The sequence below is a fragment of the Sarcophilus harrisii genome, chromosome 2 (assembly GCF_902635505.1).
Source record: "Sarcophilus harrisii chromosome 2, mSarHar1.11, whole genome shotgun sequence".
In the NCBI taxonomy this organism is placed as follows: Eukaryota; Metazoa; Chordata; class Mammalia; order Dasyuromorphia; family Dasyuridae; genus Sarcophilus; species Sarcophilus harrisii.
Genome location: NC_045427.1, coordinates 444,138,663 through 444,166,160, shown reverse-complemented (window position 1 = coordinate 444,166,160; position 27,498 = coordinate 444,138,663). Strand labels below are relative to the sequence as shown.

Sequence of the window (27,498 nt, the reverse complement as noted above, 5' to 3'; positions counted from 1 at the left end):
CCTGGCAGATGACTTTTCCCTTTCTCCTCATGGCTCCTTAGCCAGAGACTTCCTTCCCACAGTACCTCAGGTAGGGACCCCAGACTCACTCTTCATTACAGGGTGAAAAAATGACACTGTACTCCTTTGTTGCTGCGTGGGGGCCGGGATTATACTGTGATGTTGGGGGAGGGGCCTTTTTCAGATGGTGGCACAGCAATGAAGGGGAAAGGTGTTTCTGGCACCCTAAGTTCTAAGGTGGAACTTGGAACCCACGTTTCCATAGAAACCATGTTATAAATGATAGCTAGAATTACCAAAGCAAAACTATAGGTCAAATTGACAAGAATGGGCTAGTTTGAGCACCTGGCTACTACATATAACACTGTTTCCAGGGAAACACTTTTTGAGTTTCAAATAACTGACTTCTAAACAAGCTTTCAGAACACAGTCCACCCCAAAGTTGGGTGAAGTGTAATACCTTGGTCATATCTTAAGGTAAATCATTTAACCTCCTTGGATTTTAGTAAAATGAGGACTTCTATAAAATGATTTCTACATTCCTTTTCTGTTTTAAATCCTGATCCCTGTAATACTTAAATTTAATTGTGGGGAACCAGAAAAATATTGAACAAATGTCCTTTTAACTCTTAGGCCTTAGTAAGGATAAGGCAAAGAATCCTGAAACTTTATACTCTGGTTGAACTGTTTACTTTGAATAAAATGCTAATAGAAATAACCCTTGAAAGAATCCACTTTTTAGAAGGGCCTTTATAAATTATTTAGTTTTTTAGCCCCACATCTCATGGAGGAAGAAAGAACAGAAAAATGAATTGCCTAAAGTCAAACACAGCCAAGATTTCAATTCATGTCTTGCTTAGTAGTGCAGTATTTGTATCCCAATGTACTGCAATTCTTTTAAAATTAATTTTTGAAATGCCTATAACCAATAGCACCAGATAACAAGGCTGCTGAAAAAACCATGCTGCTTAAAAAGAGAGAGCTTCAGATCAATTTTATTCTGACTCCTTTAATATTATAATGTTTTAAGTAAAAAATACATACCTATATGCACATAAATATATAATTAGGTTTTTTTTGTTACTACTAGGTATTAAGAACAATGCTGCTTTTGGAGATCATAATAATTAAAAAAAATTTAAATAATCCCTTATTGGAAATATATGTAAAAGTATCACCAGTTTAAAAAAAAAATAAAGATTTGTGCTAAATGCATGTAACTATTATTTGAAACATGCAACAGTAGATGAAGAGCTGAATAAACTACTGTATTTCTATATAATAGAATCCTATAATAGTACCATTAAAATTATAAATATAAGAAATATGAGAAGACAATGAAGAAATGCTTAGTGAAAGAAAATCACAAGATTACACACTACTATCATTACATTTTTAAAAATGGACACAGAAATACAGAGAAGAATGAACAAAGAGAAGAAGGATAAGGGGGAGTAATAAATTGTTATAGACATATGTAGGAATATAAAAGTGTTAAGAATTGCAAATATATATAATTTTCTATTTGGTTCTTTTGCTCAAAGTTAAATGCATACTAATTATTTAATAAAATATTTATATAAAATCCAAAATACAAATGGAAAGTGACTACTTTATATTTTCTCTACCAAAATTGACAACCAGTTGTGCATTACATATTACTGAGTGCATCGAATTATTGCTTGTTTTCTACATCAATTGAACATGTATATTTTGTAAGAGGTGATGTATTTGCTGTGTGTGCCAGTTTTGAATAATTTTTTTTTCTTTTTGGAAGCTTTGTAGAATTGCAAGATTTCAAAGAACACAGATTAGGAAAAGCTGTATCAATCCTTTTGACTTACCAAGTTATGATGTTCAGGTACGTTGCAGTGAAGGACTCCCATTGGAATGAGTGGGACAGAAAAGTGAGGAGGAGGCGGCCCATAAATGATGTGTGTTCCAGCAGGAGGGGGGCCATAAATAACTGTTCCAGGTTCAAATGGTCTGCCATTGATTGGTACAGGAGGAGGAGGAGCATATAGCACAGTTCCCTGAGGGACAGGTGTGCCATCTGGAAACACAGTATATATAACAGATCCAGGAGGAGGTACAAATGGAGGGTCCACTTCATCATCCAGTTCATTTTCTTCCTTGCTATCTCCTCTATTTCCTTCACCTTTACAAAAAGAAACAAAATGAAATAACCAACACCATTGATTCATGCTCTCTAGTTTAAAAAAGTTAAGACATAGAATCTTGAAGTGGGAAGAGCCTTTAAAAGTCAATTTAGTACAATTCCAATTTGAGGCATAAATTCTTTTTCCAGAATTTGAGAGGTGATGACATAGCCTCTAATTGAAGATCTAAAGGAAACATCATATCATATTACAAGGTCATTATCATAATTGTACATTGTTTGGGAGTTTTTTCTCATATTGCACTAAAATTTGACTCCTTGTAATTTCTATTCATTGGTACAAGTTCTTGTGCTCTTAAGGCCATATAAAATAAATCTAGTCCCTTTTTCTCATGAATGCTCACTCTTAAAACTACAATAATGTATCATCTAAGTTTTCCATTTTTCAGATTAAATAACCAGAACTCCTTGATATGGTTTCTCATAAGATGGTTTCGGTTTCCCTCATTATCTTGGTTATACTTCTTTGAATAAGCTCTCACCTGTTAATGATGCTTGTAAAGTGCTGAAGATACAGGTGAACACAATAGTTCATACATGGACTGAACAAGTAGAACTATCATCTTCCTTATTCTGGGTGCCATATATTTGTTAAGGTAATTAAATATATATCTTCAGCACCAAGATTAATATGATTACAATAAGAATGCATATTTATACCATGCTTTCAGGTTAATGTGTTATACATTTTATACATATTAACTCAGCTGATCTTCAAAATAATCCTCTAAGCAATAAAGTCACTGTGGTGTAGTCAGTGCACAATATGGTGGGCTTGGAGTTGGGCAGATCTGAATTTGAAACTCTGTCTCGGATACTTACTAGCTATATGACCATGGTCACTTACCCCCTTTCAATCTTAGTTATGTTCCCTGTAAAAAATAACAGTGCTTGTCTCACAGGATTGGATTAAGGATTGAATGAGAGACTATAAAGCACTTTGCTAACTTTAAATATTTAAATTTAATTATTTAAATTATGTTTAAAATTTAAATATTAGCTATTATTATTCTCTTCATTTTATTGATAAGGAAATTGAGGCTTGACAGAAGTTAAGTGACTTCCTGGGGTTATGATAACTGACTTAGGATTTGAACCTAGTTCCTCCTAACTCCAAATTCAGCACTTACTATGAACACAGAAGAAATAATTTTATTTTAAAAATTTTTTTGAAATAATTCTATTAAATAGATATTGAGATGAAAAAAATACAACAGAATGGCAACCAAGTAGTTCAACATAATTTTTTTTTGTTGTTCTTTTTTTATGGCATTTTATTTTTCCAAATACATATAAAGTTAGTTTTCAACATTTATCTTTGTAAAACCTTGTGTTTCAAATTATTCTCTTTTCCCCTACTTTTCTCTCTCCCCAAGACATCAAGCAATCCAATATAAGTTAAAATGTGCATGCAATTCTTCATTTCCATATTAATCACGCTAAGTAAGAAAAATCAAATCAAAAGAGGAAAAACACAAGAAAGGAAAAAAAAAAAAAACCCAAGCAAACAAGAAGAAAAAGGTGAAAATATAGGTGAATATTCTTTTTCCCTGGCATTCTTCCACTATACCAGATGAGATGCTACATACTTTCCTTCATATGTTTACATATGAAGCTCCCACAGTTTTACTGCAATATCAAGCTGGCAATATCAAATGCTAAGATTTCTATAGCATTTTAACACTTCAACATCCTCTTATGAGAAACTTGGGAGAGGGAAAATGAACATTATTATCCCCATTTCACAAATAAGGAAATGAAGATCAAACTGGCTGAATAATTTGCCCAATCATATCACTAGGAAATGTCAGAAGTAGGCCCTGAATACCTTATTCCAGAATCCCAGAATGTGAAGACTTCCTACAGGCCATCTTCTTCAGCCTACACCTAAATGGGAAATTCCTCTAAAATAATCCTGATGTGGTCATGCAGTCTCAAATTGATTCCTAATCCAGGAACTTTACAATACATCTGGCTTATGTTTTTGAAACTAATAATAATTTAGTTTCAACTGTAAAATGGAGATAATAACAGAACCTACTTATCTCACAAAATTGTTTGTGAAGATAAAATGAGATATTTGTAAAGCACTTAGCACAGTGCTTGACACACAGAAGGCACTTTCCTTTTTTAAAATTTACCTTAGCTGTTACTTCACTTACACATTTCTGCTAAAAGGAGGTAATTCTTTTGCTCAGTGGTTAGAAATTGAATATCCTTTATGTGATCCAACTGACCTTTGTTTGAATAAATTTTATGTAATCCACTTCTAACTGGAGAATAAATCCAACATCCTGATGCAACATCTTTTCTCTCAATTTGCTTCCCATGGCCATGTTCCTTTCGGAGTGGGATGAAAGATGTGCATTTTAAGCCAATACCAGAATCTTTTGTACTCTGAGACCTGGGACTAGAAACCTAAAATAGTTAACAACATAACATTTTTATAAACAAAATCTTCATTTCTCTAACTCACTAATTCTAGAAACTTATGTAGAAAGTTGTGCTTTTGTGTCATTAAAATATAATTCCAACAGTTACCAAAGGGGGAAGCAAATGAATATAAAATGTTAGTATCTGACTAATAGGAACTAAAAATAAAATATAGGACCTTCAGGAATACTGCAGTTAATCTCAGTACCTCCTAATTTGAATTACCTAAAAATTATAGAATGTTATAGTTTGAAGAAACCTTAAAAAGTGAATGTTAAAGAGGTGAAAGAGATCTTAGAACATGGAACATTAGAATATAGGTTTTTCAACTTGAAGGGATCTCAGAGATCACATAATTTCATTTAGTCCTAAAAGCATTTAGTAATCCCAAGGCACTGGGGGAAAAAGGAAAAATGAAAAACAGTTCTTGCTCTTAAGGAACTTATATTCTAAAATGAAGAGGTGCAAGGCTCATTGAAGGAAAGTGACTTACACAAGATTACACAGCTAACTTGTAGCTAATATTGTATTATTACTCAAAAACACAAACTGAGATTGAATGCAACATATTAAAAAAAAAGTGGCCAAGTTTTATTAGAAATATTTTATGAAAATGAATTGGGTAATATTTGAATTAAAAAAAATCCTCCCTGCATTTTTTAAATCAGTATGGTACAAAAGGGCGAAAAACACAAATCCCAAAACAAAAACAAATTAGATATGAAGTCAAAATAACAGGGTCCAAGTCCTCCTAGCTTTGTGATTAAGGGTAAGTCATTTTATTTCTCTGCTCCCCAGTGAAATACAGTTATAAAATCTACATCTATGAAAGTGATGGAACATAATAACGATACTACTTTAAAGGGCTATGAGAAAAACACATTAAAACATACTGTACACTTTTCAATTTTAATAAAATTAAATTTCCTTGGGAAGTTTCCATTTCTTTTCCATAGACATTTAAAATATCATGGCCCCATATTTGTATATTTGAATAGAAATTTTTGGTCTTTTACCTGGGAAGAGAAGGGTCATTCTCTAATTTACCACCACACTTAGGAAAAAGACATATACTCTGTCATTCTTTCCCATAGAAGAGTCATGGTTTACCCCTTCATTGTGCCCCATTACCCAAGAGGTTTCATACTTTTGATGATGATGATGATGGCATAAAGTACCAATATCCTCGTCTCTTGAAAGGATCTGCTATGCTGCTAATGTAATCATTTTGATGAGAAAGGGTACGTCGGAGCTCTGTGATTTCTTCCAACAGACTTTCTATTTCTCCTTTGCTGTCTGTAAAGGAATTGTAACACTTTCAGAAGTGGGAGTAAAACCATAGTACTTATTTCTTCAAAATATCTGCAAAGTACTAATCCATCAGAGACAATGAAGCTTAGCAAAATACATTATGTTTGTGTGTGTATATAAATGTGTATACATATTTACATATATATGTATATATTTTAATGCTGCTTTAATGACTCTTCTGAATTTTCATTCTCTTCCCAATTTCTTTTCTTTCTTTTTAAAAGTGAACATTATTTTATTTTTTTCCAAAGATACATATAGTTTTCAACATTCATCCTTGTAAGGACCCACATGTACTTTTGTAGAAGCTTAGTAATATTTTAAAGCTGATTTTAGATTTGGACTTTTTAAAAACTTGTGACATTTAGATCTTATAGATTCAAGTACTTATATTGGTACTTTATGTCAGGGTCAATGTGTTATTATTTTACTAAATGTTCTCATCACTGAATTACTATTCAATACATTTATAGTTGGGCACAACTAGATGGTACAGTAGAGCGTCAGGCTTAGAGTCAAAAAGACCTGAATTTAAATCCATCTTCAGACATTTCCTAGCTATGTGACCATAGGTAAATTACTTAGCCTTGTTTGCCTCAGTTTCATCATCTATAAAATGAGCTGGAAGAGGAAATGGCAAAACTCTCCAGGATTTTTGCCAAGAAAACTACAAACAGGTCACAAAATATTAGATCTGATTGAAAATGATTAAACAACAACAAAATAATTTTATAGCTATAATTTAAGGATCTATGATAAAATTAGTATAAGTATCCATTTCTACCAAAAGAGATTTCAACCCTTCCATATCTTAGTTGAGTGTATATTGCTATAGTTGAACAAATTAATCTTTTCTTTGGTGCCTAACTCCTAGAGATGAGCTTTTCGTCCTTCCCAGGGTAGCACTTAGATGAGAGACACATAATCCATCAGCAGGTCCACATTAGAAACCTTTCCAACATGATAGGACCTGTCAGAATTTATACCCTGAAAGTAAAGCCTTTAAGAAACTCAGGATATCACCTTCATGATAGTAGGAAGCATCAGAAAAGGATTTAGAAGAAATTCTCCATTGAAGAATAATATTAATGAAATTTATGTTTAATAACCATTAAATAATTTTCTGAAGAAGGTAAAAGTAGTAGAACAATTTAATTTTAGAAAAGGAAGATCTGAATGAAAAGGAGTAACAAATAAATTACTTGTATGTAAATGGGAGGAGAAATCAAACTAAAATACTTTACCAGCCCCAGTCTGATCAAGTAAACTCCATAGCCTTTCAATTTCTGCTCTTTGTCTTTTCATTATATCATTCAATTGATCAATTTCTAGCATTTGGGAATTTGATCCAAAGGTACCTGTATCTGCTTTCTCCATTTCAATTTGAAACTGTTAAAACAAAAATAACCAACGTTCCAATTAAATTTCTTTTCAAAATACTTACCTTTACCAAGTACACCTTATTTCAAAAATCTTTACCATATAATAATATGATAGGAGGACTCAGAACCAGGTTATGACTCCTAGGTTTATTACTTCCTAATTGTGTGACTAGGGACAAATCACATAAGCTTCTGAGTCTGGTTTTTATGCATCACAAAATAAGAGCACTTTGTAAACCTTAATACCTATAGAAATGTGAGCTATCATTTTTTAGAGTAGACAGCTATTTGTGCTCATAGCTCATACTGCTTTATATGAAGTTGCACAACAAAACTCAAGTTCTCTATCATAATCATTTAGTTTCAGAATTTCATACAGCATATTAATAAAAACCCTGCCAAGAAAAGGCTAAAGGAAGCATATCCTTTCCCATTTTGGTATCTTTATATATCTCCCTAACCTGGAAAGTTACTTCTCTTCCCCATTTCTTTTTAATGAATTTTCTTACCCATTCTTCAAGGATTAGCTCAAGGAAGCTTTCCCTGAGTCTTTCTTCCCACCTCACCCCAAAAGTAGAGTTTTACTTCTTTTTTTCCTTAAAATGTCAAATAAAACTCTGTCCCTCTATTATACATTATTATATTCTATTTGGCACATATTGATGTTTATGTCCTATATTTTTTCCTTGAACTGAGTCTTTGAGGGCAGGAATCATGTTTAATCAACTTTCTTCTATCAGTCAGTGACCACTGCCTTGTGTATTGTAGGCATTTAATAAATACTGCATAGAACAGGTGCTGAATAAATCAATGATCAAATGAGATGCACTTACTTGCTTTTCTTTTTGTGTCAGAAGGTTCTGAAGTAGCTCAATCTCTGCCTCGGCTCGGGTGAGATCCCGGGCTGCCTGGGCTGCCTGCTTGCTGAAGTGCTCAGCTTCCTGGAGCCTCTAAAATGACAAAAAAGGTTCAGAAACAATAAGGGTAAATTCTTCTTTCCATTCTTTAGTCCTACTGGTCTTCACATGCTTACCTTTCCATGGGTCTCCTTTGTGTGATTTCCAATACCAGAAGGCCTTTTCATATTTCCAGATCTCACTTGCCTTGCAAGGCCTTCCTTGTTCAGGTCTTGCCTCTTTTATGAAGTCTCTGCTGTTTTGTCCTTACTGAACTCTCTCTCTCTCTTTGGTGAGCTGCTAATAGTGTATATAGTCTACAACAGATTATCTAGCACATAATAAAGGAGCCCTTCAAAGAATGAGAAGAGCTAGGGTCTTGGAAAGAAAACTCATTCCACCAAGGCTAGCAGCATAAATCAACCTTCCTCTAAGGTCTTGTTCAGGTGCCACTGCTTGCTCCCCCAGAAGAAAGCAACCTCTTCTTTTTTACTTCACATTCTACCTTGAATCATTTGTCTACATTGCACTGGCCTACCTTTCCCTTTAGGAGCAGGGGCTATGTCACTTTTCATCTTTGTATCCCTTGTATCTAGGACTTTGCCTTATACAGCTTAATAAATGTTTTGACTTGAAACATTCGTCTTTATTCCCCAATAATAGTAGTTTGCAAATTCTGCAAGAGTTTGTCTCACATTTCTCCTCTCCATATATTTTAGGTCCCACTTAAATTGTATTAATAAATATAAAATCCCACACATACTCTACCACATTCTTCTCTCCTTGTTTTTGTTCACGATATTCCTTCCTCCTCCATCTCTACTTTTTAAAACTTTATCCATTAAAAAAAATAAAACAACAACATCAATAATAACAATCACTAGCATTAATATAGGTTTCCAAAGTACTTTTCTCATAACTCTAATGAGTTGGGTAGTGAAAGACTTAGTAACTTTGTTTACAGATGAGAAAACAGATTGACAGTGGTTAGATAACTTGCTTACAGTCACCCAGAAAGTAAGTGACAGATTCAGAATGTCTTGTCTTTTGAATTCGCCATCCTTTCCACTTGAATGTATTTTCCTACAGGAACTCTTCTTTAATATCTTAGTTACCAAAAATGACCTTTTCTCCCTCAGAATTTACCTAGCACTTTGTACACATCTTATGCAAAAATGTACAAATGACTATAGCACAAAGTGAAACATTAGGCATTGCATATGTGTCTCTCCACCCTGTTGCCAGGATAGAAAAAGAGATCAGGCTAGTTCTTCTTGGTGTCTCCAGCAGTGCTCTGAGCACAGGGGCCACAAGGTGTGGGACTTACATAATTTATCAGGTTATTATTATAGCAAGTACTTAACTAATCTTTATTAAACTGAACTGAGAGATATAACATAGTATGAAGTTCCCACTAAGGGTCTTGAATAGTGATTAATTCAACAAATCTTTTTAAAACTCCCACTGTGTATAAGGCATTTGGGGCACATAGATAACTGAGCACAGATAACTGTCCTGATGGAATTTTCATTTTACTGAAGGAGATACATGTGCACAGTTGAACAGATATAAAATATAAGCAACACAAAATGCTTTCTAGAGGCAGAGAATGCTCACAACTGCTGGGGATAATTAGGTCAGAAAAGGCCTTGTGCAAGACGTGGTCCCTGAGTGGGAGAGGGGTCTGAAGATAAAATTTCTGAGTAAGGCTGGAACATTGTTTATGGAAAAACCAGCATATCAGTTTGACTGGAACAGGAAGAATATGAAATAAAGAAAAATGTTGGGCAGGATTGTGAAAGTCTTTAAATATCACACTGGGTATTCTGTATTTTATCTTAGTGGCAACAAGGAACCGTTAAAATTTTCTGACTAGAAAAGTGAGATGAGTACTGTTTCAGGAATACTAATTTAATAGTTATGTATGAAAAGAGGATTAAAGAAGGAAGAAATTGGAAGGAAGACGACCAATAAGGAGGTACTTCTATAGAGTAGGAGAGAAAGATGGATGACAAATCAAGCTAAGAAGTAATTATGACTGGAAAGAAGGAAATGGATGGAAGAGATATTGTGGAGGTAAAATAAACAGCAAGTGCTTAATTGTTTGTTGAATTGAATTGAAGGTAAGGATTTTATCTTATTGAGCACCTAATCTGGCACAATGTAAGTATTTAATATTCATTGAGTTGAAAAGAAGTGAGAATGAGAACTGGATTTTATACTTTAGTGTTCTCTATTGTGTCTACCATGGGGTAGAAGACATATGTAGTAGAGTTCAAAGTATTTTTGTAGGAAAAGTATTGAATTGTTGCCTTTATCTATTAGTCTATGCTGTCCTGTTGATTTCAGAATGTTGGAAAGGACAAAAAGGCCCCTACTTACAGTTAGGAATATGTTGAGATTAGTTTGCTAATAATCTAAGAAAATTCTTGAGAAATAAGGAATGCAAGATTCCACAAGCTCAAAAGATATCAGCATCATTAGAAATATTCTCAGTGATATTTATCTAAACCCAGAATCACCTCAATACGATCTTGGTTAATCCTGAGGACAGTCCCATGGAGTGACTTCAGCTGGTCCTTGGCAATGCAGAGCTCTGCAGTTGCTTGTTTGTCAGATGCAGCCACAGCCGCCTTTAGCTCCTTCAGTTCTCTATCTAAACCAAGGAACTGCTTCTGGGACTTGGCCTCTTCTAGCTTTTTCTAGAGAAAACAAAACACAAAAACAAAACTGAAAGCAATGAATTACTTTATAGAATGAGATTTCAAATAAGGAAAGAAAAACAACCTATCACAAAAGAGGGGTGCAAGATATAGGAAAAGATCACCTGATCTGTGATCAGAGGATTTGGGCTGGAATTCTTATATGTTCTGCTACATACTGTATGTATGTGATAAAACGTACAATCTCTGGAACCCAATTTCTTCAACTCTACAAAGAAGGGTTAAGATAACTGCAAAAGTATTATGAACCCAATAGTTAGACTGTTCGTTTCTCTTACATTGCAAATTATATTATACGATATAAATAAGAGACCTGGAATCAAACTGGTGATCATCGTCAGTTTTAACATCAACATTCTGGAAATCATGATTTTTATCAACAACAGCTGTTAACATTTTTATAAGAATTTTGATGTTTTCCAAAGCATTTCTCTTACAACAATTCTACAATGGAAATAGTATGAGTGTTAACATCTCTGGGGCACATAGAAATTAATATGTACAGATGCCCAGATAGTGCTTTGTAAAATATAAGGGATGACCAGAAATGGAAGATATCACTCCTAATGGTCACACAAAAAGTAATAAATACTTTTATTAATTAAAATTTATTAAAAAATAAAAATAAAAGAGTCTGAATTTAGGCCTAAAGTTTTTTTCCCTCCCATTTTATTATACTTCCTGCCTCTCAATTATAAGAATTTAGAAAAAGAATTAAGACAATATTTTAAAAGATTGATACTGTTTTCTTCTTCCCCACCTTATTCTTTAAATCTTCTAATTGTGTAAGAATTCTCTCCTTTTCCTCATCAGCTTCCTGAAGTTGAAGATCTGTGAAGCCTTGAATTTCCTCCATACTTTTTAGATTTTCTTGCAAATAATGAATTTCATTCTCCAGTTGTCGAATTCTGGCTTCATGCTGCCTTTTATCAGACTGAATCTGTAAAAGAAATAAGATTCAATTATGGTTTTCAATCAAAGTTATTAAAGAACATTGTCAACAAACTTTCAGGGAAGTTACAATTGCATTATCAAAGGGTGAAGTTTCTTATAAAAGAACTGTTCAGGAAGACAAATGATAGCTTAAATTTGAAATGTGAGAGACATGATATATAAATGTAAAAGAAATAAGAAGGTAGTTCCCTGGATCCCAAAGCAAACACTACAACATGAAAAAAGAAAATGAGTTTTTCTTTTTTTTTTTTTTTTAACTGGAAAGGATCATAGAAAACAGTAAAGCACAAAATATTAGAACAAGAAGGAAATTATAGTGAAAGAAACCTTATAAGAGATACTGTCAGAATATAAAACAGAAGCCCCAATACATAGAATGTCAGCACATAGAACAGAGACTATTTGAATTACAAGGGGCCCCTGTCCACAGTTATACAGCTAGTAGGAAGCAGAATGAGGAATAAATCCAGTTTACTGAGTATCCATTTTTCTTTTTTTTTTTTTTTTTTTTTGCTAAGGCAATTAGATGCCCAAGGTCACACAGCTAGAAATGTTAATGAGACCACATTTGAACTCAGGTCTGGCGTTCTAACCACTGCGCCACCTAGCTGCCCCTAAGTATCCATTTTTCAAAGGCCATATTTCACAGAGGATTTCAATTACACCCAGCCTTTGTAACAAAGGGAAACACTGTAATCTGCCAAGTGAAAAGAACTACTCTTCTCCTACAGCCGGATTATTGTCATTTAATTCTTGAGCTTCTTTCTTACTCTCGCATCTGCAGCTTTTTCACAGGACTTCCTATACTCTTCTTGTCCTTCTTCCAGTTGCTCCTTTTGAAATGCCATTTCTTCTTGCAGTCTTCTCTCTCTACTTAATGCTTCCTCCTTTTCCTGCTGGGCATGTGAAAGAATTTCATTGAACTTCTTCTGTAAATTAGCAAGGCTTTTCCCTAGAACATCTGAAGGATTGAGGCACCTGCTGGAGAAAAAAAACCCGACACATGTACAATATGAACATAAAATGTCAGTTTATAATACAGCAATATGAAAAAAGGATACTTCTAAATAATGCAAAATTATGAAGTTTGATATAAGGTATTTCATAATCAATATTTACTGAATTTCAATTATTTGTAAGACATGACATTGGGCTCTCTTCACATATACAATAGCAAAACAGAAAGAACAGAGTACTTTGCCATTAATTCACTGTGTAACCCTGGGCAAGTCAATTGTTATTAGTTTTCAGTTTTTTCATTTACAAAGTGGAGAAACAAGAAAGGACTCAATGGTTCTTTTCTAGTACTAACAATCTATTGATTCAAGTGGGTTTAATAATTGTTAACTAGTTAATAACAACAGTAATTGAAATTTGTAAGGTTCACAAAATATTTTTTTCATATATATCTCTCTAATTCAATGTATTCAAAATTCTTCCTTCTTAAAACCATCCCTCTTGCTAACTTCCTTGTTTATTAAGGAAACCCCATCCTTTAGAAATAAGTTATTATTGTTCACCAAGGACATGAGACTTGTAAAGGAGATGTAGACAAGTGACAGAAAGTTGAATTTTCTTGTCATTAAAAATACAGGCCTTATAAAAAGTTTTATGAAAAACTTTTCATTCACCTAATCTAATGTCTCTATATTTCTAGTTTTAATAATTGAGCATCTTATTGATATCTTATTGAAATACAATTTACCTAATATCCCCAAGTCCTGTTTCCAACTTTTGCTTCAGTTCTTCCACACGAGCTGCTACTTCTTCTGGATGAAGCAACCCATCAGCCATTTGATCAAGTTCATTTTGAAAATCTTTAAGCTGTTGTTTTAAGAGACCATTGTCATCCTAGAAAAATAAAGGAGATTTCATGTTCTTGAAAATTACACTTTGTATTTCTTATCACTGAACAATTTTTATAGTTCCCTTTGGCCTATTTTAAATTTGAAAACAATCTTTTCCACAACCTAGGTCCACATACCAATTGAAAACTAAAACTTAGCAATTACAGCTTCTAAAAGAATTTATACTACTATTTCTGTATGATTAATTTCCTTTGTGTTTGCATACTCAAACTCTAGTTATTTCATAGGCAAAATAGGTTTATGATTTCCTGAAACAAAACAATGTTTCTTGTACTTTTCAAATAATAAGTAACTGCCAAAATACTCATTACTTTAATGCTTAGTATTTCCAAGGTATAGTAAAAATCCAAAGCTGAGAAAGCTACTAAGATTCTTTTTTAATGTCTCATCAAGCATTTTCAAAATGTGCTGCTGGGGATGTTGAAGAGCTGGCAGGTTTTACCCCACCACCAAGTTTAAAACAATAGAGTAATGGCACCTAAAAATTAGCCTTGCTAGATACAGTTAGTATCATTATCAGAAGGCTTGTAGTCAGATGATTTATTTTGGCCTTGGAAACTCATGAAGATTTCAGGGATTCTTGACCTTTTTTATATTATGGTCTCTCTTGGCAGTCTAATGAAACCTATTCTCAGGATAATATGAGTAGGGATCCCTTCTCAGAATAATATTTTTAAATAAATAAAATATGGATGATTAAAAAAAAATTTGTAACTGTATACTAAAATGTAATTGTCATAATATTTTTTAAAACAGGTTCAGAGTTCAAGTAAAGATCCCTTAGTGTAAGGTATAGAGGAATTTTGATCTGCTTTAATAGAACGAATACTCACACCAATGAAATAAGAGATTCTCAAAGTATGGAAGTAAAAAGACCAATAAATTCAAGCTCTTTTACTTGCCTTCATTCCATCTCTAAGAACTAAATTAGTATATGGGAAATTCAATATCATTCTCTACCCAAAAAACCCATCTCATTTACAAACTACTATATAACATACAAAATATCTAAGAGCTCTGTGAAGTAATAAGTAAGGTAAGTTTTCTTCTTTCAATAAGGCTGAGAGAGACTAAATGACTCACCTCTAAGACTAGTTATTAACAAGTGGTAGAGCTGGAACTAGAACCCAGGTCTTTTCTTGTACTGTTTGATTTTTTTTTTTTGTATACCTTCTTTATAGTTTATAAAGCAGAAGTTACCCATAGGATATGTACATCTTGGATACTATTCAAAAAGTTTTAGCAAAAAGATTTCATTAAAGTCTACTTCACCCATTTGGTAATCCCATAGCAAAGATCCTGAACACAGGTTTTATAGCAAGACTCTGGAGAATGTAAAAGAAGACTGGCTTAAATTTATACCAGTGTAATTCATATTCCTTTGTCATTCATTAAAAAGCAAAAGCAAATAAAATAGTGGTTCTTTTCTTATGTTTGCTCCAAAAGTTAAACTAAAAATAGCTAAAATTAAACTCTACATTTAACTCTACATTATTTTATTTACTCACAGAATCACCCAATCTCATTATTCAATCAACAAACAGCTATTAACTAGTGCCCCAGGACTAGAGAGGAGATGCAAAGTTTAGATAAGATGTATCCTACCTCATGAAGCTTACAGACTAGGATGGGATAAGACACCAATAAAAATAACTATAATACACAGTACTAAATGAGAACTATAATTTAGAAGTGTAGAACTCAGTATTATGTGAGGTCTGAGGAGGAGGACCATGTATCAAGTGAAGTTAATATTTAGTGTGAGTTTTAGAGGAAAGAGTTTTATAAATTATGAAGCCCTATAGAAATTCAAAATACTATTAATGCCATTTTACATTATTATATTACTACTACCACCAATTTGTTTCATTGTTGCCTGTATTGATAAAGTTAAAGAGAGAATACACCCCAGTTACTACAGAAAAGACCTTTTAACTTTTTGTATCACTATAACAACCACAATATACAATTTCTTCACTTTAACCTCAAAATGACTGTCATTTGAGAAAATGAAGGCAGAATCTTTTTTATGGTAGTCTTCTTCTTCTTCAAAGCACTTACTGGAGCAGTTAGGTAATACAGTGGATAGAACACCAGCCCTGAAGTCAGGAGGACCTAAGTTCAAATCTGTTCTCAGACACTTAACACATCCTAGCTGTGGGACCCTGAGCAAGTCACTTAACCCAATTGCCTCAGCAAAAAAAATAAAATAAAATAAAGCACTTATTAAGTTTCCCAGGAATCTATAGCTATATTGACTATTTCAAATCTGATCCTTTTAAACTAATGGAAAATGTAAGACATCTTTGAGATCTATGATCACCTCTTGTCTGGACAACCATAAAGTCCTTTTGCTTCAAGTCTCTCCCAATCCAATCCGTCAAAGTGTAGCTCCTTAGGGTCAAAAATAAACTCTTCTATTTGGTCTTTAAAGTCCTTCACAATCTGGCTCCAATTTACCTTCATAGCCTTTTTACACATTGTTCTCTTCATTCACTCAACAATTAAACCAAACTGAATTCCTTTCTGACTCTTGTATACAACATTTTATCTTCCATCAGTGTGACTTTGTAGAAGTTGCCTCCATGCCTAGAATGCACTCCTTTTTCACCTTTGTCCAGAATCTTTCATTTTTTCAAAACTCAGTTTAAATCTTACATGAGATGTTTCTTGATTACTCCAGTTCCTTTCTCCCTATTTCTATTATTTTATATGAGAACATATAAACAGGTTCACAGAGTTCAAGTAAAGATCCCTTAGTGTAAGGTATAGAGGAATTTTGATCTGCTATAGAATGAATACAGCAATGAAATAAGAGATTCTCAAAGGGCTATTCCTTTTTTTGTCTTTATATCGCTAGAGTCTAGTATATAGTTATTACTTAATAGATGCTTGTTGATAGACTGATCCACAATAAAAATAACTTAAATTTATTACTTAATCTTACTGTTATAAAGCAATATACATTATATATATATATATGTATATATATGTGTATATATATATATATATATACACACATATATATATACATACACATAAGCTCAATTTATATCCCTGTGAGATCCATAAAACAAATTTCATCTCATTTTGCAGATGAGAAAACGTGAAGTTATATGGTTAATACAACATAATTCACAAAGAAAACACAAGAACCCAAGTTTCTTGATTACAAATAGGGTCTTTTCTACACCCATCATTTACTTCTTAGCGTGATTAAAAATTACCTCCAATTGTTTGACTTTTGAGCAAAGTTCATTGTTTTCCTGTTCCTTCTTTTCAGAGAACTGGGCCTTGTTGAGAGCATCTTCCAGGGCCTGTCTTTGATTTTCAAGTTCAGCTTGTAGACTTAAGTGTTCTAACTGTCTCCAGAGAAAAGTCACATTAAAATGGATATAGTTCTTGCAAACTAATGTAAAATACAAAAAGATAAGCAAAAGCACTAAACTTCAGTTATTTTAATAATTCAGAATAATACTGTTTTCCAATGGAAGGGGAAGATTTTTGTTCATAGAAAAAAATAAAATTTAATTTAAAAGCATTTATATAGCATTTCTCAAAGTTCTTTTAGAAACTTCCCATTGTCAAGGCAAAAAATTCTCCAAGCACCTTAAAATAATAATAGTAGTTTGCATCTATATATAGTGTTTTCAAATGTATAAGTTCTGTATTTATGTTATCTCATTAAATCCTCACACAAGGAAGGCAGGGGAAATATCATTAAACTTACTTTACTCATCAAGAAACTGAAATTTAGAGGCTTCTCCATGGCCACAGAAAAAGTATTATATGTAAGATTTTAATACATGTTCTATGATTCTGAGATAGTGCTTGCTCTCTCTACTGTTCCACCTGCCTTCATAGTTCTGCACATTTTTTTCAGATACAATGAAAGGGAAGCTGGTCTCTTGAGGATATGCATGGTTCATGCTGCCTTTACTCCAGCTCTCACCTGTTTGAGTCGCTTGAGCCTCTCTAGTTCCTCTTTGTGTTGGTTACTTTCAGCTTCCTTAGCTCTGAGCTGAACCTCAAGCTCTGCTTCATAGGCACTTAAATCTCTTTGGGTCTGTTGAAGGGACATGTTTGCTTCTTGATGCTCTTGAAGTAACAATTCCATTTCAGCAAGTTCCTGAAAGTACATAAATTTTAATAATACTTTTCCTAAAATGGCTATCATAATAATATTATGGTTTGCAAAGCACCTTATCAATGTTATCTCATTTGGTCCTACAACCATGTTGGGAGGTTTCCCATTTTTTTCAAATTGGGAAACTGAGGTTGACAGAGGTTATGTAACTTGCCCAGAATCATAAAGTAAATATCTGAGGCAAATTTTGAACTCACATCTTCCTGATTCTAAGCCCATTACTCTGTCCACTGCATCACCTAAATCACTCCCTTTTCTAATGGTAACATTGTGGTAACACACTTTAATATGTATAACCAAGAATCTCCAAGATGAAAAGTGTAATAATTTTCCTTCAGACCTCATTGGTCCTAGTTCTACCTTCTGGAGCCACATAGATATTTATGCCATCTTGCAAATAAATGACAGCTCTTTAAATATTTGAAGACAATATTCATACACTTCTTCTAAGACTTCCCCTTTTCCAGATTAACCATTATTATTTCTTTAAAATAACCTTTTTATGACCTGGTTTTAAGTCCCTTAAACAACCTGGACATTTTTGTCAAATTTGACTCAACATTCCAGAGAAGAATGAAATAAAACTATTATCTCCCTCTTCCTGGACACTAGGTTTCTATCACTATAACCTAAGATTAATCACATGGATTTTCTGACTGTCATATCACAATGTCACCTCCTGAAGATCCCAAAGACAATCAACATTAATACTGTAATAACAGCTGTATAAAATAAAAATCAATTTGAAAAAGATAAACAATTAGTAAGTTACTAAGAAACTGTTTTGTAAAACAACAACCAGCCAAACTAGCACAGGTAGTTCACAGATTAAAATTTATAGACATGTAGTTCATATACCAGAAGGAGTAATTTTAGTGAATACCAACAGCAACATAAATATAAGTAGCCCAAAATATAATTTGTATTCATTTAAATTTATTCTTTTATTGGTGTTTGTCTAGCAAATTAGGTTTTTGATTATTAAGCTGGGATTTGTCACAAAATTATGGTTACAATTCTTGTAATGGAAAATGATAAATTATAACAAAAATAATTCCTAAACAAATGAATTTCAGGTCCTATATTTTAGTGTGGAAAGAGATAGGGACCAAATGGGAACAAAGAATTATACGTGATGACATACCAATTAGATTGGATACCAAACTGTATAACATTAAAGATAGAAGGGATCCCTAGAACACAAAATGTTCTTAATATGTACTGTTACATTTAAAGGAGGATTTTAGAGATTCAAATCCCAATCACCTTTATAATTTGCCACACAGATTAGCAATTCAAAAAGCCCTTTAAAAGAATCTTAATTTCATTAGGGAAAAGAGTTAAGAGTTTGGAATCTCACAATTTAAATGAAAAAAAAAATTCCAGGAAATTATTATTTTTAAAATAGTCACATGTCTTATAACTCTTTAATTTTTTTTCTAATTATGTTAAACCATTTACACATTACAATTAAGTTTTTTAAATTTAAGGGAAAAGAAAGCAGCAAATGTAAAGTCATACTTTTCTCATATTTTCTGTATCCATAGCAGCAACTTCTAGTTCAATTTTTTCTTCTTCAAGTTTAGCCACTTTTTGCAATAAAATTTCTTTATCATTTTGTAGTATTTGGCATTCCTCCTGAGCCTTTGTTACCTGTCCTTTAACATTTTCAAGGTAATCTTGCAAGCCATTGATGATGCTTTCCAAATCCTTCTTCAAGGCTTCATTGACTGCTATTTGACCTGAACAAAAGGAAAGAGATATTAATATGGAAGTTTATGAAAAAAATGACTTCAAGGTATAATAATTACAGTATTATTGTTTCATCTTATAATAAATTATGCTCCTTTATTATTAATAGCATAGTTATACAAATTACAAATGACATGTTATTTTTATTTCTGTTAACATACAGGAAAAGAAAAAAGTCATAAGTGTTCTTGCTACTCAAAAAAGGGGACTGAAAAAAATATCAGTATGAATTACTGTTAACCCATGCCAATTTTCTAATATACACATGTACTGAAGGAATATTGGATAAAAGAATAAGAAAGGAATAGGCAGGCTTTCACAAATAATAGTCCATAACTGACTACTTTCCATCAAATAACCAAAGTTATAGAGTATACAAGTTCACCTGTATTGTCTGTTGATTATAAAAAAGCATTTGATCTGCTAGAACAAAATGAGGTCTTAAAGCTTAAAACAACAAGTCTTTCATGAATATGTTACAATCATGCAGAATCAACATAAGATGTAACAAGTTGTTGTTACAAGTTTGTTTACCATCTCTCAGATTACTAATAAGAAAGCATAAAATAGGGATATACTGCTAGTGTCAGCATTAGAATGAATGCAAAATTATTTATTAAGCACTCACTATGAACATCATGAAGGATTTCTAACACAGAATTCAACTGAAAGAGTGATTGATTCCCTATAAGTGGTGAGGTCTTTCAGATGATTCTATTTAAAGATGATATTGTGCTAAATGCATCAAGGCTGCAACCCTGCAGAGCTTCCTAAACAATAATTATTGTCATTCAAAAGTATTTGGCTTAAAATGTTTGTGGCAGCCCTGTTTGTAGTGGCTAGAAGCTGGAAAATGAATGGATGCCCATCAATGCCAATCAATTGAGTAAATTGTGGTATATGAATGTTAGGCAATATTATTATTCTGTAAGAAATGACCAGCAGGATGAATATAAAGAGGATTGGCAAGACTTACATGAACTGATGCTAAGTGAAATGAGCAGAACCAGGAGATCATTATATACCTCAACAACGATACTGTATGAGGATGTATTCTGATGGAAGTGGATTTCTTTGACAAAGAGAGCTAACTCAGTTTCAATTGAACAAGGATGGATAGAAACAGCTACACCCAAAGAAAGAACACTGGGAAAGGAATGTAAACTGCTTGCATTTTTGTCTTTCTTCCCAGGTTATTTTTACCTTCTGAATCCAATTCTTCCTGTGCAACAAGTGAACTGTTCGGTTCTGCACACATATATTGTATCTAGGATACATTGTGACATATTTAACATGTATAGGACTGCTTGCCATCTGGGGGAGAGGGTGAAGGGAGGGAGGGAGAAGTCGGAACAGAAGTGAGTGCAAGGGATAATGTTGTAAAAAAGCTACCCGGGCATGGGCTCTGTCAACAAAAAGTTAAAAAAAAAATTTGGCTTGACTATACATAGAGGAAAAACACCAAAAGGATGAAGGATGCTTAATGTCCAGATGCTGCTATATATAATTGGTTGGACAGCCCATAGAACTGATCTAGTAATATATATGTTTTGTACAATGTAACTGGATGATGAATTGGGCCCAGAGTTGAAAAACAAGAATAGAATGAGTTGTAATACATATAGGAAACTGTACAATGTTTTTAATGACTCTCAAGCTTCTATCTGAAACAAAAATAACTTTTTAACATCAATATTTCTTGATGATATATGTTATAACTCATAAAATACCACAATTTCTGAGGAATCTAAATTCTGGATCACCAAGAGTAATGGAGCGTACATGAGAGGGTATGAATAAGCTAGAGCTATATGTATTTTCATATTACCAATGAAGCAAGAAAGTTAAAGAAATGTATGACCAGAAAAGAGGTGGACTGGTCATCTACCAAGGGGAAGGGCTAATCAATGGACCACCTGTATACTCTATCCTATTTACTATTAAGAGACCTAGAGAAAGGTCTGACTCGCATGTGACCTCTATGAAGTATTTATGGGTCTGTGTAGATAAAAAAGAATGTACAAGGAAAGAAAATAGATACTTATCTGAAGAGTTGGAGAGTATTGATAAGACCATGGATCCATTGAAATATTGTACGAATAATAATTATATAAATATGCAATATAAAGCCATATTTATTATGATAATAATTATAACATCAAAACAACTGACTAATGCAGTACTTTGGCTATAAAGTAATAAACACAAGTAATTGACAATACCCCTTTGGAAGCATCATTATTCTCATTTTATAGATGAGAAAATTGAAGTTAGAGAAGATGAGTTGATTTTCTCAGTGTCCCACAGTTAAATCAGTAGCCATGATGGGACTTATAAGTGAAATAATTTTATTTTATTTATTTATTTTTTTAAATAACTTTTTATTGCCAGAACCCATGCCAGGGTAATTTTTTTACAACATTATCCCTTGCACTCACTTCTGTTCCCATTTTTCCCTTCCCTTCCTCCATCCCTTCCCCCAGATGGCAAGCAGTCCTATTCATGTTAAAGAGGTTACAGTATATCCTAGATACAATATATGTGTGTAGAACTGAACAGTTCTCTTGTTGCTCAGGGAGAATTGGATTCAGAAGGTATAAATAACCTGGGAAGAAAAACAAAAATGCAAACAGTTTGCATTCATTTCCCAGTGTTCTTTCTTTGGGTGTAGCTGTCCATCCTTAATCAATAGAAACTGAGTTAGATCTTCTCTTTGTCAAAGAAATCCACTTCCATCAGAATACATCCTTGTACAGTATCATTGTTGAGGTATATAATGATTTCCTGGTTCTGCTCATTTCACTCAGCATCAGTTCATGTAAGTCTCGCCAATCCTCAGTGAAATGATTTTAAATCCAATGCTAGTACACAAGAGTTGCTAGAATCAGTGTGGAATCACAGATTTTTTTTTTTTTTAAGAGCTTTTGGGGAAGGGAAGGGAATATATAATTATATAGTACCTACTAGGGGACAGGTACTGTGCTAAATGTTATCTCACCAAAGGGACTTTAAGGAAAGAATGAGACCCAAGAATATACAATGATACAGCAAAGCTAATTGGATTAGTTCTATTTCAAGTGGCTTCTAGAACATGATATCCTTAACTGAAATTTAGTTTCTAGACCATAATACAGTATCCCTGCTGAAACTGATTCAGGAAAATGTCCATGATTAATAATAAAATCTTCACCTTCAGTTAGTTGTTGTTCCAGGTCCTTAATATCATCAGTTTCTTTAGCAATTCGGCAAAGTATCTCATCTAATCGACATTCAAGCTGTTGATATTGTTTGTTCATAATGTCAAGCTGCTGTTCTTTGTTTTTCTTCTGAGCCTCCACGTGAATCTATGAAGTACAAAGATTTTTTTAAATTCTGAAAATTCTTCTATCTTAAGAGTCAAACTACAAAATTCCACATAAATAAAGAATTATTATTAAAAACTAACACTGGTGATGAATTTTTTGAAGACAGACATTATGGTAAAGAAAACCTGAGAAATGATTGCTCTTTTGAAATTTAGATTTATTCTTGCCATTTAATAAAATAAAATAATATTTCACTAACTTTAAGAGACTTCATAAATTCAATAATTCATTTCAACCAAAAGAATCCTAAAAGGCTACCAGCTTATTTTGGCATATAAGACAACAACTATAACAGTAGGTGCCACATTTCTACACCACTTTTCAGTTTACAAAGTACTTTTTTCATAAGAACCCATTAAGTATGAAGTATAAAGATGATTATTTCTACTTTACAAAGGACCTCAATCTCAGAAAGATGAATTTAATTGCAAATATGATCACAACAGAGCAAGTGAGCAAAGGAGTCAAATCTCCAGATTTTAAGGCCACTGTTCTTTCCACTGTACCAAATTGCCCCTTAGGGTATTAGAAAACACATGGGACTCCCTTATGTAATGGTTCACATGGCTACAAAATCCCCAGGGAAATTTTGCTCTTAAGTTCATGCCATATTCCCTTGCTTATGCGTATCTTTCCCATATTATCAGAAGCACAGAAAAATAAATTACCACAAACTATCAGAAAGGAAGTTATATTATATAGCCCAAATAAAAATAAAGCTCAAAGGCTAGGATCCATTTGAATACAATGAAGAAACAAAACATTTCCCAATTTTTAAACCTCTGCTACCAAAAAAATTATTTAAATTTAAAAATATGCAAGATATTGTACTAGGTGCTAAGAACATAAAAACAGATGAACAATATGATCTGTTCTCAAGAATCTTATTATACTGTAAAGGGAAAATGGACAAACATGTAAATAAATGCAATAAAAAAGAACAACAGCAAAGAAGAGGTCCCAGGAAAAAATTTATATATATATACACACATATATATTATAAAAGAAGAGTTAATTTTTATCAAACAGAAGTAGGGAAAAGGGTGGACTTTTTAAGGAATGGGGGATATGATGGCACAAGTAAGGCACAGAGACAGGAAGACAACAGTATGATGGGGGAAGATGTATATCTGTTTCATCTACTATTTAGGTTTTGAAGAACCATATCCTAAAAAGATTAGAATAATCTAATAATAATAAATACAAATTCCTATAATTATTAAACCAATCATTTAAAAATTAAACTAATTAAAATTTTGATTTAAAATTAATTAAAGCAATAACAATTATTATAAGTAATAAAACAAAATTATTTTCCAATTTTTTTCTCTTTTCCACAGTATTATATTTCTATTAGCAGCTCTCAAAGACCACTAGCTTAGTTTGAAAGGAATTATGATCAGTAGAAGTAATATCCACACCAAAAAAATTGAAGATCTTTTATAAACAGTTATCACTTAGCCTTCTGTAGTGAAGTGTGTACTAAATCACTGAAGTGTGAGGGTGTGTGTGTGTGTGTGTGTGTGTGAGAGCGCGTGCATGCTCTGTGGGTACTTACTCAAGACTAAAAATCAAAGTTATATTGAAAACTACAATATATCAGTATGTTGTTTAATTAGATACTAAATCCTCTACTAGATCCTTTTTTCATGCAACACAAAAAGAGAGTTCAATATACAAATCAATTCTACTTTTAAAACAGTAGAGAATAGTTTTAAGCAACAGAACTAGCCACTAACATTTTTGCTGCTTTGGAGGTCACAAAAGGACTGTTAAAAAAAAAAAAAAAAAAAAAAAAAAACAGGAGCTCAATATTCTCTTTGTTTTTCGGGGAGAGAGAGAGAGGGAAGAATCCCCTCCTTTAATCCTAGAATCCCTCTTGTTAAAAACAAACAGTGATGATACCTGGGAAGCGTAGGCTAGGTACTTCTTAATTCCTTCTTCTATTTCATCTGTACTTCCCTCTCTGACAGTTGAATTTCTGCAAGAAACCTGAGGCTCAGTAACTTCCTAGAGCTTCAGACCACATTCTTAGAGGAGCAGCCGCTGACGTTTTGTCCAATCACCAACTGCCTCTGTGGGCTGGTCTCTACTCTCCGTGCTTTAAATCACAACACAGGAAGCTGGGGAAGGGCCAATGAAGCTTTAGGTTTACAACAGCTCAGCTTACCAAGAAGCTAGTCTGAGAGGAGCTGGCTTCTTTTTGTTTAGATGAGGGGCAACATTTTCAACATAAAAACGAATAAAAATCATGTTTTATATCTGCTTGTGGGAAGTTTATGCCTCTTGTAAAACTTTACGAGCTAAAATAGATTTTACTTTCCAACTGTAGCCTTTTCCTTTTTTTTTATAGTACTGATGCTTGTTGAAAACCTGGGCAAACTGTGACCAACTTTAAAATAATGTTTTCAGGCCTTATTAAGAAACCATTCATATTCACATAGTGCTTTAATTATGGTACCAGTGATAGACTAAGCCTTTTTTTCCAAAGTCCAGCTTAATTAAATACAAAAATTTTATTATTAGGTTGCATCCAGAGTGACCAAATTTTTTTCTAACCACAATTCTCCTCCCTTTTTGTTCTAAACTTAACCATGAAAATAAATAAGCAAGTATTTCCATATACACAGCAGAACACAAAAAGCGGATTGTGTGAGGAATTGTGAATTTCTATTACATAATGTTTGTCTTAAAATATATATTTATTTATATGTATATTCCACACTTTATTTTTAAAACCTGCCTGCTTGTCTGTGTTTCATTCTGAATTTCCTTTTGTATTTTTCTGTGCATTTAAAAAAATTTCAGTAGCCCTCTTTTTTTTTTTTTTTTAATTGGGGAGGAAGCAAAACTATTGCTAATTTCTCTCTTTCTCTCTTAAGTTCCCTTTTCTGTCCCAATCAAAAATAGAGTTAAAAAAAACCTTCAAGACAAATAAACATAGTTAAACAAAATAAATCCACACTATAATCTTGTTTTGAGACTTCAGATTCTTTGGAGATACAGTTGATCAATAAGTTCATAAGAGAATCAGGACATAAAATCAGATCTTCTGGACTCTAAGTATAGTGCTCATTCTGAATGGTATTGTTTAACTGAATTTTAGACTTTGGAACTGATCTGTACTTGTTTGAACAAAAGCAAAGAGGCCACAAGGGCTAATTTGTTTTATATATACCATGCCCACTAACACAGGATTGCTTATAGTTGCAGTGAAACTTAAATATACAATTCTTATAAAGGCTATTTGCCTTACTTTCCCCATATAGACATTTTGTTCTCTATAAAAATCTAACATTTATTCATATCCCTGAAAATGATTATCTTTCTCATTTAGTTCACATTTATTAAGTAACTACTATCTATACAACACTGCATCTACACAACATTGCAGCAGATAATAGAGGAGATTCAACATTTAGAGGCGTGCGTGTATGTGTGTGTATTTAAACAAAGACATATTATACATATATCTATATAGCATATAGAAATATATATTCTATATCTATATTTAAGAAGATATTAGTGATAGTGATAGATTAAACCTGACACCCAAGACTAGTTTAATTATGTATATAAATGCTCATCATCAGGTTGGATCCAGGGTAACAAAATTTTTTCCTAACTCCAACTCCCCACCCTTTTTATTTTGCTGTTTTATTCTAAACTTAAACATGAAAATAAATAAATGAGCATTTCTCTATACACAGAAAAACAGAGGACTATATATGAAACTGTGAATTTCTATCGCTTTAAAAACAAATATATATACATATACATATGTGTGTGTGTATATATATATATGTATATATATATATATATATATATATATACACACACAAAGAACATACACACACACACATACACAGACATAAATTCACACTTTTAAAACTTTCTTCCTGTTTGTGCTTCCTTCTGAACTTCCTTTTGTTCTTTTCTGTGCATTTAAAAAATGCTTCAGTAGTCCTCTTTTTTTTGGGGGGGGGGACATCAACTATTGCTAACTTCTCTTCCCCCTTATGCATATAGATAATTCCCCCCTAGATACAGATGCATCTATATTCTTACATATATTTATTTTATATGGCTATATATAGACCAAACACAGCTAATTTTAAATATTTATACTTACAATTTTATTATGTGAATATTATATGAAATATGTGAAAAACATGGCAGAAAAGTACAATGTACTATGAGAGTTCTGAAGAGAAACCTGGGATTCACACTAAGAGATCAGGAAAGGCTTCATGGAGAAGGTGGTATTTGAATTAGTTTTTAAAAGATTGCTACACCTCCTCCTCTGCCACTTCATCTTTACCATCCTAGCTCATAAAGGAGAGAATGGAAGAGAAAGGCAAAAAAAGGTAAATGAAAGGGAGCTTTGGAGGGTATCTTAAGTATTACGCTGTATTACAAAAGCATAACAATAAGGCAGAAGAGATCTTAGAACACAGAATGTCAAAAAAGGAATATTAGAATGCAGAA

At 32.9% G+C, this 27,498-nt stretch overlaps 1 protein-coding gene across 6 annotated transcripts in view; it reads right to left on the bottom strand.

Annotated features, from left to right (window-relative positions):
• Positions 1-27,498, bottom strand: part of CNTRL (centriolin) — an 85,398-nt gene that overhangs the window by 28,648 nt on the left and 29,252 nt on the right. For 4 of the 6 annotated variants that reach the window (XM_031954213.1, XM_023507386.2, XM_031954215.1 and 1 more), the window contains 13 exons: positions 22,836-22,989; positions 19,415-19,635; positions 17,699-17,875; positions 16,974-17,108; positions 13,584-13,729; positions 12,649-12,859; positions 11,685-11,864; positions 10,724-10,903; positions 8,139-8,255; positions 7,168-7,312; positions 5,760-5,908; positions 4,417-4,597; positions 1,845-2,158 (listed from right to left, as the gene is read on the bottom strand). In XM_031954213.1, coding sequence (XP_031810073.1) covers positions 1,845-2,158; positions 4,417-4,597; positions 5,760-5,908; positions 7,168-7,312; positions 8,139-8,255; positions 10,724-10,903; positions 11,685-11,864; positions 12,649-12,859; positions 13,584-13,729; positions 16,974-17,108; positions 17,699-17,875; positions 19,415-19,635; positions 22,836-22,989 — 2,310 coding nt within the window. The remainder of the gene's footprint in view (positions 1-1,844; positions 2,159-4,416; positions 4,598-5,759; positions 5,909-7,167; positions 7,313-8,138; positions 8,256-10,723; positions 10,904-11,684; positions 11,865-12,648; positions 12,860-13,583; positions 13,730-16,973; positions 17,109-17,698; positions 17,876-19,414; positions 19,636-22,835; positions 22,990-27,498) is intronic. The other 2 variants (XM_031954216.1, XM_031954214.1) reach the window with 1 other exon arrangement.